The 14,332-nt window shown below is 56.2% G+C and overlaps 1 protein-coding gene across 2 annotated transcripts; it reads right to left on the bottom strand.

Moving 5' to 3' along the window:
- Positions 1-1,062: 1,062 nt before the first annotated feature.
- On the bottom strand, positions 1,063-10,742 carry ST6GALNAC4 (ST6 N-acetylgalactosaminide alpha-2,6-sialyltransferase 4). Of its 2 annotated transcripts, XM_060014090.1 has the most exons (6): positions 10,605-10,742; positions 10,094-10,180; positions 8,340-8,525; positions 4,558-4,970; positions 2,643-2,750; positions 1,063-1,767 (listed from the first exon to the last, which is right to left on the bottom strand). In XM_060014090.1, exons 2-6 carry the CDS (start codon positions 10,103-10,105, stop codon positions 1,578-1,580), a joined length of 909 nt encoding a protein of 302 aa, XP_059870073.1. In that variant the 5' UTR covers positions 10,106-10,180; positions 10,605-10,742; the 3' UTR covers positions 1,063-1,577. The 2 variants fall into 2 exon arrangements, with proteins under 2 accessions (XP_059870073.1, XP_059870074.1); XM_060014091.1 differs by lacking the exons at positions 10,094-10,180; positions 10,605-10,742 and adding an exon at positions 7,759-7,829 and having other exon boundaries at positions 8,340-8,383.
- Positions 10,743-14,332: the final 3,590 nt, after the last annotated feature.

Below are 14,332 nucleotides of genomic sequence, written 5' to 3'. Positions count from 1 at the left end.
CACACCTGGCACCCAGTAGGGGGAGGCAGGACACAAAAGGCAGGTGGGCCAGGTGCCAGGTCTCCAGTCTCTCCTGAGAAGGCTGGGGGTGGGAAAGGGACTGTCCTGGGTCACCCAGACTCCCTGGCACAGATGGCTACATGATTTGTGAGGTCTAGTGCAAAATGAAAAGGCACAGCCCTTTGTTAAAAAAAAAAAAAAAAAAAAAGAATTTCAAGTGGCAACAGCAGAACATTGAGCTAAGCGTGGTGCCCCGGGGCAGGTTCTGCACAGGTCACCAGCCAATGAAGTGGCCAAGCCCCGGAGCCGGAAGCTAGAACCCTAGGCTCCATCCCAGCTGACAGCCTGGGGTCCCGGCCCTCCATTAGTCTCCCGGTGTCCAGAAGAGGGAGGGAGGGAGGGAGGAAGTTAGGAGGGAAGGAGGGAGGAGGGGGGTGAAGCCTCCGTGGGCTTTTTCCAGCCCCCTGGTGCAGGGCCCAGACGCTCAGGCGCAGCTCTCAGACCTTGGATCGCACCCTGACTCAGCCAGGCAGCTTCATCTCACCTGTAAAATGGGCTCTAACTCTAACCCACCCCAGCGTGGCTGTACACCCTTGCTACCTGTTCACTGGTGGATGTGCTTTTCCACTTTACAGGTGACCAAACTGATACTCAGAGAAGGAAAGCCCCAAGCCTGCCCTCCTTCCTTTCTAGCAGTGTAACCAACCCCAGAGTTAACTGGGAATTTAACTGGCAAGGCCAGTGGAATCTGACCCTGGACCAGGAAGGCAACATGACATGGAAGAATTTCCTCCCACACTGACTCTCCTCCCACTGGGTACAGGGTGGGGATCCCATGGAAGCCTCTGAGCTGGGGTGTTCCCTGGGTCAAGTGCAGTCATGGGGTTAGACTCCCTGACCTGGTGGGGAAGCGGGTAGGTTCCTGGGGAGGAAACATGCAGGCACATTAAATGGCCAGAAGCCCAGCCGGCTGTAGGTCTGCCCCCAAGACAACAGGTCATGGCATTGTGGTGGCGAGAGGAGCCCCGATCCCCACCCCCAGACACGTGACAACAGCCAGGACAGGCTTCCAGAAAACATGTTTACCCATACACTCCAGAGGTGGCCCTGGCAGTCACAGTTCAAAGGCCCCTTCGCCCAACAAACCCCAAGTTCTGGGTTGCCCTGACTAGGGCGACAAGCCTGGGAAGTGTGGCACCAAAGGCAGGTGGAGAGGGAGTGCAGAGAGGAAGGGCCAGGGCTGGTGCTCGGTTGAAATTCATGGTGCTGGTGAATAGGGGGGTCGCCAGCCCCGGGAGCAAAGGCCACCGGACAGACTCAGAGGTGTGACGAATCCGACTCAGATTACTCAGGGAGCAGGGGTAGGGAGGAGGGTGCAAAGGTCACCACGGCCCTCCTCTTCTCCCCGTAAGTCTAGAGGCCTGAGATGGCCCAGGTGTCCCCAGGGTAGGGCAGGAAGAGAACTTCGGTCTGCTCGGCACACGACAGGAGGCAGGATCCATAAATTAAATGTTTCTGGTGGAGTGTGGTCGGAACAGAGGCCTGGTGAAGGCGTCGTGGCTGGCTGGGCGAGGGGGCTACTGGGTCCTCCAGGACGGGTGGGCGAACACAATGGGCCTCTTCTTGGCCCAGCGGGAGAACACAGCCTTCTCGGTGATGAAGCGGTGAGCGCTGCGGGGTGCCCGCTCGTGTGCCAGGTACATCTGACACTCGTCCAGCCGGCCCTTCTCGAAGTAGTGGTAAGGCACCGAGGGGCGGCTCTCCTCCCTGTGGGTGGGGAGCAGGGATGAGCGTGAGGCACCAGAGCTCGCCTGCCTCCCACCAGACCCTGCCACCTGCCGGACCCCCTCTCGCCAGGTACTACAGGCCACAGAGCCCCATGCTTGGTCCCAGGGGAGGCCAGAACAAAGGAGGAAAAGGGCAGCCCCTGAGGATCCCAAAGGCCAGGGTTCAAGCCCTGGCTCTGCCTCTTGCAAGCTGGCTGACTCTAGGCCAGAGACGTACGCCGTGAGCTTCAATAACCCATCTGTAAAATGGGGATGGTGGTTACCTACCTTCTCGGCTGAAAGCACAGGTCAAAATATGCAAAGCGCCTGGTGCTGGGCTCTTGGTGAGCATGGAGCTGCCAGCCCTGCACACCCAGCTACTCACTGGCTGTCTGGCAAGGTGCCATGGCAGAGGGCACACGGGCTACTACCATCTCACCCACGTGCTCAGCAAAGTTCCAAGAAGAACAGAGGGTGAAGACGTGGAACCCTTTCAGTTCAATTAGTCATGTTAGTTATGATAACGTTGAGCTATATAATATCACAAGTCAGAACTTAGGTGTAATAGATCACTGACACCATCAGCCCTGATGCTGTGGTAGGCACTTTGGTAGATTATTCTCTAAACCTTTCCATAACCTTCTGAGGAAAGTGTGATTATTTTCTCTCTTGGACATGAGAAAATAGAGGCTCTGGGAGGTGGCGGCCAGGCCCAAAGGCCACACAGGCAGAGCGGAGGCTGGTATCCAACCTGTTCCAGAGGCCGAGCTCCTTCCCACCCTGTGCCTCGGCCACCCATCGGGAAGCCCACGCACCCTCCAGCATGGACAGGGCCCACGCATGGTGCCCTCCCGCCCGGCGCCTGGCTAGCCTGACCTGCAGTAGCTGTCGCTGACCATTCCATAGACCACGATCTCCTCACACAGCTCCAGGGCGAGAATCATGGTGAACCAGCCGGTGCTGAGAAAGGAGCCTGACTGCCTCCTGGCAGAGGGAGGGAAGCAGTCAGCCAGCCGCGACCCCAACTCAACTGGGAGCAGGGTGGCCCCAGCCTCAGCTCTCTCAAGGCACAGCACTGGTTCCCCTCCCAGCCGAGGGCCTCTCACCTTGACGCCCACAGTGGGTTCTGGGGGTGCCTAAGGACGGGGCAGCCCCAGCCCAAGGCCAGCAATGGGCAACAGGTGGGGGTGGGGTGCAAAGCCGGGTCCGTTCAACTCTTCCCACCCACAGAGGACTTGAGCAAACCACCCCTCTCCCAGCGGTGGTGCGGCAGCCCTGATCACATCCCGCCCACAGCTAAGGGACCAAGCTTGGGGAGACGGCAGGAGGCAGCAGAGCACCGTCGTTGAAAGTGGGGAAGAGGGTCGTCTGGAGTCAAATGGTCTTCCATTGGAATCTGCTCTGCGTCATCAGGTTTGCTCGTGAACTTCTCTGAGCCTCAGTGACCCATCCGTGAAATGGGGATAATTATGGGTGGCTATGGAGAGGGAACACTTTCAGCCTAGCTCCTCCTCCAGGCCCAACACCCAACTCAGAGCAAGGAACTGTGTGGCTACCCCAGGCCTCGACTCTCTCAAAGCACCAGCACTGGTTACTCTCCCAGCCGGGGGCCACTCACCTCCACCTCTACCGAGGGGTTGTGGGGTGATTCAGTCATTCAAACTGAACACCTCCCAAGCCCTGTGCTGGCCTGAACCGGCCCCGCCCATTGCTAACATTCTCAAGGGAGTGGGCAGCTGGGAGAGAACTGCTGGGAAGAAACGAAAGAATGGGATGAAGGATGTCAGGTGGCAGATGCTCCTTCATTTGGGATCAACATGACACTCCATCCACATCTGGAAGCAAACAGTCATTTGTGGGAGGACCTGGGGGAAGGAACGGCACGTGCACGGGACTGCAGGTGAGAGCAGCGTGGATGTCTGAGGAGGCCCAGACGGCCAGGGTGGCTGGAACAGGGTAAGCGAAGGAGGATGAGGTCACAGAAGCAGGCAGGGGCCAGATCATGCGGGGCTTGTAGGCCAGGGGAGGAAGGAGGTGGGAGTCTGGACTCTACTCTCCCCGTTATGCGAAGCTGCTGTAAGGTGAGGGCAGGTGACTGATGGGATGAATTCCCTAGGGCAGTTGGAGCTCAGACTGCAGGGGGTGCTGCGAGAGCAGGAGGGGATGGTGGCTTAGGTCAAGGTGGCACCCGTGGGCACGGAAGGAGATTCGAGAGCCCATCGTACGTGGAGGGTGATGAAACAAGGGGAGTCAAGGGCAAAGCCCAAGTGTTTGTCTGAAAAACTGGAGGCTGGCAGCCGTATTTTCTGAGGTGGGGAGGTGGCAGGGAGGAGCCCGTGCATGGAGGAGGGGGCCACAGGAGTCGGGGCGCTCTTTTAGGCGTGTGGTAGAATGAGATCTTGAGGGCAGCACCTGGTGCGTGAAAAGGGCTGTTAGAACTGTCACTGTTGCTTTCCTTATCAGGAAGGGACGCCAAAGACCAGTTCAGGTCTCAGAGCACCCCCTCCAGAGAGAAGAGCTCCCTGACGTGGGCCCACACCAGTCACCCCACAACGCATGCTGGCGAGGCCGAACGCCCCTTACCACCATTTGGAATTCTTCATCTCTAAGAGAACTCGATGAATGACAGCCCTCTGATTCCCAGCCCCCATCAGAGGGCAGGACCACGTCCGCCTGTACCACTGCTGAGCCCCAGCACCTGACAGAGCAGACCCTCGGTGGACCAGAGGCTGCTGGAGAAGGCAGGTCCCCAGCCGCCAGGGAGACCCCAGCAGGCAGGCCCCTGGCTCACCGGTTCTTGCCCGTCTCGTCCTGGAAGACCTGGTCGCAGTAGGCCATCATGCGCTCGGTGAAGGTGTACACCTGCAGGCCCGGGTACACCCTGGTGAGCTGCAGCAGCATGCGGTAGGTGCGGCCGCCCAGCGCCCGGTCCATGTGTCTCCCCTGGCCCCACACCACGTAGACGGTGTCACGGGCCTGCTGGAAGTAGTGCGAGTAGTTCCGCAGCAGCAGCGGCACGCTCGTGTGGGAGATGACCCGCAGGGTGCTGCGCCGGCCCACGTCCGCCTCGAAGCCCACAGTGGGCGCCTGGTTCATGCGCAGCACACACTCAGCACCGTCGATCTTGGCACCCAGGCCCGAGCCCAGCATCTGGCCCGAGCTGGATACCACGGCACAGCTGCGGCACGGCTCTCGGACCAGCGGCTGCAGGGGGAGGTAGAGAGAAAGAAAGTCCTGGGGGGCTTCCCTGGTGACTCAGTGATGAAGAATCTGCCTGCCAATGCAGGGGACATGGGTTCGAGCCCTGGTCCGGGAAGATCCCACATGCCGCGGAGCCACTAAGCCCATGTGCCACAACTGCTGAGCCTGTGCTCTAGAGCCCGTGAGCCACAACTGCCGAAGCCCACGCGCCAAGAGCCCGTGCTCCGCAACAGGAGAAGCCACTGCAATGAGAAGCCCGTGCACCGCAACAAAGAGCAGGCCCTGCTCACTGCAACTAGAGAAAGCCTGCTCGAAGCAACGAAGACCCAACACAGCCAAAAATAAATGAAATAAAATAAATTTATATAAAAAAAGAATGAAAACTAAAACAATTCTTTAAAAAAAAAAAGAAAGTCCTGGGCACACAGCTTCCACCTGCCTGCTACTCCACCCAGGAACACCCCCTGACCACACTTGACATCTATATCAGTAAGATGTATCAGTAAAGGGATGTAAGTCCCTTTATCAACCCATTTTGCAGATGAGGAAACCGAGGCTGGGCAGCTGGAGTGACCTTCTCAAGGTCAGACCGATGACAAGTGGCAGAGCTAAGATTCTGTGTTCAGGGAATCTTCATGCTTCCTCATCAGCCACATTCCTGACCCTGGTCTTTACTGCTGAGGCCCTAAGGGGCCCTACATTGCATTTCCTCATTAAGGTTACATAAGCAAATATTTATAAAGCACTCAGAGCAGTGCCTGGCACAGACTGGGTGTCATGTATGTGTTTGTTAGGTAAATATGAACCTCAGCTCTTCGGAATCACTCTTAGGTCACTCCCTCCTCTGCCCCAGTCCCATTCTCATTGTTCCAGTTTATAAGCAAAAGCAGTCTTTAGTGCCCACGACAACATTGGGAACCTCTGGTTCTGAGCCTCAATCCTGGCTCTGCCCCTTCCTAGCTGTGTGGGCTTACGCAAGTCACTTTGCCTCTCTGAGCCTCAATTCCCTCATCTGTAAAATGGGGATGAAAATAGCATCTACTGGACCAGGCTGTAAGGAAGGATTCAATTAAAAATGCCTGGAGAGTGATCAGCACAGACCAAGGGCACAGTAAGGGTCCAACCCTCACCTCATTATCCCCCAAGAGGCGGAAGCTGAGCCAACAAGCCTGCAAACATTCACTGGGTGTCAGGGGTCAGGGCTCCCAGCAAAGGACTTGCTGCCTACCCCAGGCCTCCATTCCCTCCTGGAGGAACCAGGTTTATGGAGGCGTGTAAAGGATATGGGAACATGGATTCTAGTCAATAAAAGACACAGTGTTGTAGCCCACTCAGGGACATTTCATGTCTGACATAATGTTGATTTAAGAACTCGTAGCCCCAGTTTCCACGCCCCAGCAATAAACAAGACTTCCTTATTCTGCCCTCAGTTTGAGCCTGACCTGACAACTGGGGTCTGGTCAGATCCAAGGTCACCATCAGCCCCAGGAGGTGTTCTGCTTGTCCTACACAGGGTCTTTAAGACAATTAATACTTAATTTATAAAAATCAGCCCTTTGACATTCCAAACTTAGATTTCATGCTCTGTTAACAAACTTGGGGGACTTGCCTGGTGGTGCAGTGGCTATGAATCCACCTGCCAATGCAGGAGACACAGGTTCAATCCCTGGTCCGGGAAGATCCCATGTGCCACGGAGCAACTAAGCCCGTGTGCCACAACTACTGAGCCTGCGCTCTAGGGCCTGCAAGCCACAACTACAGAGCCCACGTGCTGCAACTACTGAAGCCCGCCCGCCTAGAGCCCGTGCTCTGCAACAAGAGAAGCCACCGCAGTGAGAAGCCCGCGCACCGCAACGAAGAGTAGACCCCGCTCGTCACAACTAGAGAAAGCCCGCGCGCAGCAACAAAGACCCAACGCGGCCAAAAATAAATAAAAAACAAACAAACAACAAAATTCAGAGGATCTGGCCACCCTGGGCCCACGTCACCATGAGCTCTGAGCATCTGAAATGAACACTGGCCATGACCGTGGAGCCGTCTGTCCCACCTGGCCAAACCTGTATGGCGCTTTAATTTGTCCCCCCGACCCCAGCTGTTTTTGCATTTTTTTTTTTTTTTTTTTTTTTGCGGTACGCGGGCCTCTCATTGTTGTGGCCTCTCCCGTTGCGGAGCACAGGCTCCGGACGCGCAGGCTCAGCGGCCATGGCTCACGGGCCCAGCCGCTCTGCGGCATGTGGGATCCTCCTGGACTGGGGCACGAACCCGTGTCCCCTGCATCGGTAGGCGGACTCTCAACCACTCTCAACCACTTCCCACCAGGGAAGCCCTGTTTTTGCATCTTGATCAAAGATTTACACAGCACCCGTTCTAAACACTGTCCATGAATCATCCACTTGGACCTGCACAGTGACCCTACCGAGGTAGGAACTGTAATGACAGCCTTTTACAGATAAGGCAACTGTGACTCAGAGGGGTGAAGGTCTGAAATTGGTCTCCTCCAAGCCAGGGTCCCTGAGCACGCCTCCCTCTGACCAACGTTCAGAGAGCTGTCAAACTCCGAACTGGGAGCTTCCTGCACCAGGTGTCGTTGCGGGATGTCTTTGAGAGACATACCAGATGGGGCCGCTGAAATCAGGGTGAAGGGGGTAAAGTGCTCCAAACCTCGCCCAGCAGAGCAAGCATGGGGAGGTGTGTGCCGTGGGGCAAGGGGCCTCAGCTGCCTCGTCACCCCCGGGCCCCACTGTCCCTGTCTCCCCCAGAGGGAGAGCTCTGGGGCTGATATGACTTTTACCTGTGTCATCTGTATCCCCAGCAGCCATCAGCACAAGGCAGGACACATCCAAGGCACCAAATACACACTTGCTGAACAAACGGATTGTGCGTAGACAGGTCAATCTAAAGATGCGTGCAGCACCATGATGTGATGATGTCTGGCTCCCCTCGCTGGGCTGGGAGTTCCAGGGGGCCACCCTGTCTGATTCACCTTTTTTTATCCCCAGCACCCAGCTGAGAGCAGCCAGGCAATTATTTGTTGAAGTAAAAAAAAAAAAAAAAGACATGTGGGAATTCCCTGATGGTCCAATGGTTAGAGCTTGGCACGTTCACTGCCATGGCCCGCGTTCAATCCCCGGTCGGGGAAATAAGATCCTGCAAGATGCGCGGTGCAGCCAAAAAAAAAAAAAAAAAAAAAGACATTTCCTCTTAGAACTTGAGGCTCAGAGAGGTAAAGTGACAGGTCAGCTAGTGGACAGGAGCCAAGCCCAGGGTCCAGGCTGGCCTGACATGAGCCCATTTCTCACAACCCCAGAGAGTTGGGGGCACCCTGGTAGCCTTGGCCAGGCCTGCCCCCCACATGTTGCCCAGCCAACTCACCTTGCCATCTGGCACGCTGCTGTAGCCACTGAAGTGCTGGGGCCCTCGCACAGTGGGCCTGGAGTTGATAGAGAGGTGGGAGTCCAGGCAGGAGGCCAGGCAGAAGGGCAGGCAGGTCCAGCAGCACAGCAGGATGTAGGCAACGGAAAAGCCCAAGGAGCACAGGATGATGAGGAGGAGCCGACCCTGGGGAGACAGTCGTCATGGGGTGGGAGTGGGGGTCGCTGGGGCTCCTAGAAGTATCTGCAGGGGTGCTGTACCCCAGCCTCATGGGTCCAAACCCCAGCTCAGTAGTTCCCAGAACATCAGCAGAGGCCACCATCTCTGTTAACCAGGCCTTCCTCTGGGCTGCCAAGCTCAGAGCACATGACCCTGAGATGAGCCCTATTATTATTCCTATATTCTAGGATAAGGGAAACTACTTGGGGTGAAATGGGTAGCTCAAGGCCACACAGTACGAAAGTAGCAGGGTGGGGCCTCAAAACCAGAAACCGTGCTCTTAACCAGAAGCTGAGGTGTACTGTGCAGCCTTGGGTATAACTCTCCACCTCTCTGGGCCTGCTTCCTCTTTGAAATAGATAATGCCCACAGCGTGAACTTACTGTGAGGTCAGTGGCCAAAGCACTACCATGAAGTGCTGTGCACGTGAGGACAGGAGAGTGGCCCATCAGAAGGGCAACCAGCCCCCTTCAGACCCTGGGATGAGGCTGTCTGCATGCCCATAGCCCATCCCCTCCCCCAGCTGACTCAGTGGCCATCCACCTAGCTGATGATCGCGATTTGGGTCAGCAGACCGGGTGAGGAAAGGGATGGAAGAAAGGGATGTGAGGGCAGCATGATTCAACGAATGGTTTCAACAACTGAAAGCTGCAGCCCAGAGGCTCCTGCCTCCAGAAACCACGTGCCAAAGGCCACCTGAACCAGGAAGCCCTCCCGGCCCACTGCCCGGCGGGCAGACTTAATGAGTACCCCCCCCCAAGCCTTCCAGGCGGAGTCGCCTAGTGGGGGACACAACCCGGACATGCCATTGTGCCACCTTGGTCACCACCTGTGTCTCTCTGGGTGCTAACTTTCTCCCAGCCTACCCAAGGCCCAGGTCCCTCTGCCACCCCTCAGAAACCACTGAGTGGCTGGCTGGGGCTCTGTGAAAACCAGAGGTGAAAAAGCAGCCCCCCAGCTCCCCCAGGTATATCCTGCCAGAGGCCCTCGCTATTCTGCCCACAAGCCACTTCAGCTTCTAAAAATAAATCTCTGTGTGGCCAGCTGTGCGGAGGAGGGGGTTCAGCCCCTGAGGCCTCAGGCTGTGCCTGGCACCTGGTCCCCTGCCCACAAGGGACCCAGAGACCTTGATCCAGGCAGCCGTGGCTGACTTCCCACAACGTCCAAGGCTCTCACCAGGGGCTCCTGAATAAAATCAAGAGCAGCTAAACTGAACTTTCACAGCATATCCCGCTCCCAGGTAGACAGATGCCTCACCTGGTGACCTCGGATGCTCACAGGAGGTAGTGCTATGATCTCCATTCTACAAGGAGGAGGGGCAAGGCCCGGAAACCAGAGATGGAATGCCACTTGCCTGGGGCCACACAGCCTGCCAGCTCAGGGCTGGCCTTTGAGGCCAGTCTGGCCTTCTCCTCAGCTCAGGAGCAGTGAAGTCGGAAGTGACAGTCAGCCCTGGGGTGGGAGAGGCTACTGAGGCTGCCGTGCCAGAAGCCACCTCCAAGTCCCCTGTGAGCCTTCCTCCTTCCGCCACTTACCGGAGCCTTCATGCTGTCACTGCCGCTCAGCAGCCGGGTGGCTGCTGCCTCCAGGGATCAGGCTGGGAAGGGATGGGAGCCGGGGACCTGCCAAAACCCAGACACTCAGAGCTGGGTCCCAGGCCTCTGAAGAAACTGCCCAGGGAAACTGAGGCAGGGGAGGGTACAGGCCGGGGTCAGGGCAGATGGCTTCTGGGAATCAAACGCCTTAAAGTCTCCAAACACGGGGAAGCACTGTCCCCATCCTAAAGGAGCTGGAATCAGTGACCCTTGGGAAACCTCCAGCCAACCCAGTCCCCATTGCACAGATGGGGAAGGAGAGGCAGACGAGAGGAGCCCTCGGCTCAAGGTCACCCCTCGACTCTGGGTTGGACAGAATCAGGAGCCTGGAGCCTCGACTCCCATCCCATCTCTCCTACCTCACTAATGGAGAGGCCTGGGGCGGGACAGCACAAGGGATTTCGACCCCACTCCCAGATTCCACCACCCGCTCACCCGGCCAGGCGCTAACCTGGAGGACAGGTTGGGACGCGCCGGCTGCTCCCGATCCGTAGCTCCGAGCTCCATGACCCGCGGGCCGGACGAGCCGGGCAGGAAGCCGGAGAACCTGGGCGGAGGCGGTGCCGTCGCCGCAGCTTCTGGAGACTAGAAACTGAAAGGGCGGTCGCTGCCGGCGGCAGGGGCGGGGTTTGCCGGGACGGGGAGGAGACAGGGGCGCTGGGGGCGGGGCTGAACGGCGGCGGCGGGGCTTACGAGCGCGGCTTGCGCGGCGTGGGTGGGAAGTACGCGGCTGGCAGTGGCGGAGAGGCCTCCGGGAGTGGGGGCCGGGCCTCGGCAGCTGGGGGCGGAGTCTGAGCTCCAGCGTCTCCCCTCTTCTGCCCTCCCGCACGTCTCCCAGGCTCCTGCGGGAGGTGGGTTGGGCGGTCCGCCTAGGAAAGGGCTAGAGGGTGTCGGAGCCAATGTGCCGTGGCTCTCTTGTCGTCCGGACTGGAGTTTCTCCATTTATGAAGTCGGGCGGCGGGGGGCGGGGAGGGGGGCGGTGCGGGACGGTAATTAAACGGGGTTTTAGGCTCAGGCAGCCCCGGGTTTCAAGCTTGGTAGGGTTGCTAGGTTTAGCAAGTAAAATACAGGATGCCCGCTTATATTGGAATTTCAGCAACAACCAATAATTATATTAGAAATATGAAATTCCAGTGTCATTGGGCGTCCTGTATCTTCTCTGGCAACCTTACCTGGACTACCTCGGGTGAGTTCACCTGAGCCTCAGTTTTTCTCCTCTGTGGAGTGGGGATGATGATAGCACCTACCTGATGATAGCATCTCCCAGTGAGATGGTGCAGAGGCATCTTGTGGCAGAGCCAAGATTCAAACCCTGGGCAGTCACTGCAGAGCCAGGGCTCTGACAAGCTACTTTCATCTCCCAAACACCCCCGTTTTGCTGCAAGATCCAGCGGTAAGACCAGGTTAGAATCACAGGACTGGGGATATACAAAACGTAACCATGGGACTTCCCTGGTGGTCCAGTGGTTAAGAATTGGTCTTGCAATGCAGGGGATGCCGGTTCGATCCCTGGTCAGGGAACTGAGATCCCACATGCTGCAGGACAACTAAGCCTGTGCCGCAACTAATGAGCCTGGGTACTCTAGAGCCCGCGCACTGCAACTAAGACCTGATACAGCAAATAAATAAATAAACATTTAAAAAAAAACCAAAACAAAAACCACAACCAGTGTTCAATTCACGAGTCACTTGGTTTATTGCACACAACACAGGTTAGTGGGGAAAATAGAAAAGGGGGTAACAAACAACTCCAAGGAGAAGACTGGGAAGGTCACGTCTCAGCACGAGTGAGCGGCGGGCTTTGGTCCAGCTGAACCAGAATCTCATGACAAATGTGAGTGGGAAGTCGCCTTCTGCTCCAACAGAGCATCCGTCTGGAACAGCTCTCAGCAGCGTGGAGTCCTCCAGCAAAGAGCCTTCAAGTTGCTCAGTCTTGTGGTCTCGTTTTAAAGGATCTGCCTGTAGGGTGTAACAGTTATGCCCCAAAGAATCTTGTCTCTATCAGTCTCTGTGCCAGTAGAGTCTTCCTGAGGAACCAAACAAATTCCTTATCTAAAGCAAAACTACTGGGACTTCTCTGGTGGTCCAGCGGTTAATACTCCACGCTCCCAATGCAGGGACCCCGGGTTCGATCCCTGGTCAGGGAACTAGATCCTGCATGCCACTGCACGCAGCAACGAAGATCCCACGTGCCAAAACTAAGACCCAGTGCAGCCAAATAAATAAACGCTGTTAATTTTTTTTTTTTTTTTTGGCTACGCCAGGCGGCATGTGGGATCTTAGTTCCCAACCAGGGATGGAAGCCATGCCCCCTGCAGTGGAAGTGCAGTCTTAACCACTGGACCGCCAGGGAAGTCCCTTAAGCAACACTATTAATTTATGACACTCAGACACTTGCAGTCCTGTACTGGACAGTTCACAACAGCTAATATGGAAGTTCACATTGGCCACTGTGACTCCATCTCGAATTACTGAGGTTAAATCCTATGAGTTTCACACAAGATGAGGAAGAATCATGGTACAAAAGAAGTCACACTATAACACCCCCCTTCTCAAAGTGTCCTCCAATTCGAAGCCAACACAGTGTAGGGCCCCTGCAGGTGCTGGAATGTGTCCCATTCGAAGGCTCACCTGGGGTCCCTCGGGGATTCAAAGTCAAGTGCTTTCCGGGGCCAGATAGGATTGAAGGGGCAAATAGGAGGCAACTGGGAGAGGCGGGCCTGGGGTGAAGTGGAGAGCATACTTCCCATCTAAACTGTTTTTCTTTTTTACAAAATGCTTCCTGAGCATTGAAAGAAAGCTCATCTTACCACACGTACCCCCTTCTGCAGGGCCCTGGCCTGGGAACCAGCCTGGACTCCGGCTCTGGTCCCATTTCAAACTCCATTTTCCTTTTTCTAAGAGGTTCCGGTGTGGGCACAACAGCAGGGTATCTGTGTTGGGTATCTGCACCCAGATCAGCAGCTTTCCAGGGCTAGCACTCCATAGGCAAAGCCAAATTCCCCCAAGCCGGTGATCTAGGCCTCCATGCCTCTCCCCATCCTGTTGGGGGCGCTGTTGAAGCAGCCCTGCCCCCGGGGCCTCCGTTGAGCACAAGCCTTCCTTGTATCCCCCACTCCAGCCTGGGCACACCTCAGTTCAGTCTCTCTCCGTGGCCCCAACCCCAAGGGGAAAATGATGAGATGTCCCCTATGGATTCATTGATCACCCACAATGGCTGGTGACGATTCCTTCCCCAGAGAGGCAAATCCTTCCTTGCTAAGGCCGCATGGAGACATGGTCAAGTTCCTGTCTTGACAAGCCCAGACATGCCCAGATATCCTGGGCTCCCAGAGTAGATGAGGGTCATACATCCACAGTGGAACTGACACTGGGAAGTTCCACAGCCTCAGATGAAGCTCTTCAATTTGGTTTTGGCAAAAGTCCTCTCCTTACTCTTCATAGAATAAGGAGGCCCTCTTGCTTCCTTCTTAATCACCATCCACCCACCCTGGCCACCGTTCCAATCTCCAGTTGCATTGAGCTCATTCCTACTTCAGGACTTTTGCACTTGCTCTATCCTCTACCTGGACTTCTCTATTCAGATGGCCAGCTCTTTCTTGTCATTCAGCTCAAACATCACCTCCCCAGAAAGGCCCTTGCCAACTTTTCTATCCAACACCGCACCACCATCCCTCTTGTCCCAACCTGATTTATTTTTTTCATAGTGCTTGTCACACTCTGAAATCATGCAGTGTATTAACTGGTTTTCTTGTTTATGGTCCATCTGCCCACCAGCTTCTAAGCTCCCTGCGGGCAGTCAGGCCAGTCATGTTCTTAGGGCATTTCTAACACCAGCACAGTGTCTGGCACACACTCAGTGCTAGATAAAGTCTGTTGAATGAGCCAGTTAGAAGAGCCAGGAGTCCTGGGCCTCGTGAGACCTTGGACAAGCCACTTCCTTTCCAGCCACAGGCCCTGCCTCAGCCCATTGCCAGAGACCCAAAGTGGGTAGGGGCTGAGCCATCCCCATCGATGAGCGTAGGACTCGGGCCCTGACTCAGCCCTGAAGGATCCAGATCCCAGGGAAATGTAGGGCCAAACCCCAGTTTCCTGCGGTGCTGCCCTCCCACCGCAGAGTCTCCACGACCCACCCACCTCCTTAGTGATGACCTTAATGCACTCTGTGTCTCAGCTTCC

Source organism: Delphinus delphis, chromosome 6 (genome assembly GCF_949987515.2).
Source record: "Delphinus delphis chromosome 6, mDelDel1.2, whole genome shotgun sequence".
NCBI classification, from domain to species: domain Eukaryota; kingdom Metazoa; phylum Chordata; class Mammalia; order Artiodactyla; family Delphinidae; genus Delphinus; species Delphinus delphis.
The sequence above is the reverse complement of the archived record's forward strand: the minus strand, read 5'-3'. Positions and strand labels throughout refer to the sequence as shown.

What these genes read in the sequence shown, in the direction of transcription:
- ST6GALNAC4 (XM_060014090.1), bottom strand. An exon ending in GCAGCGTGCCAGATGGCAAG is followed by an intron (nt 4,971 to 8,339) that starts GTGAGTTGGCTG and finishes CTCCCCCTGCAG; the next exon opens with CCGCTGGTCCGAGAGCCGTG. An exon ending in GTCAGCGACAGCTACTGCAG is followed by an intron (nt 1,768 to 2,642) that starts GTCAGGCTAGCC and finishes CCCCACCCACAG; the next exon opens with GGAGGAGAGCCGCCCCTCGG.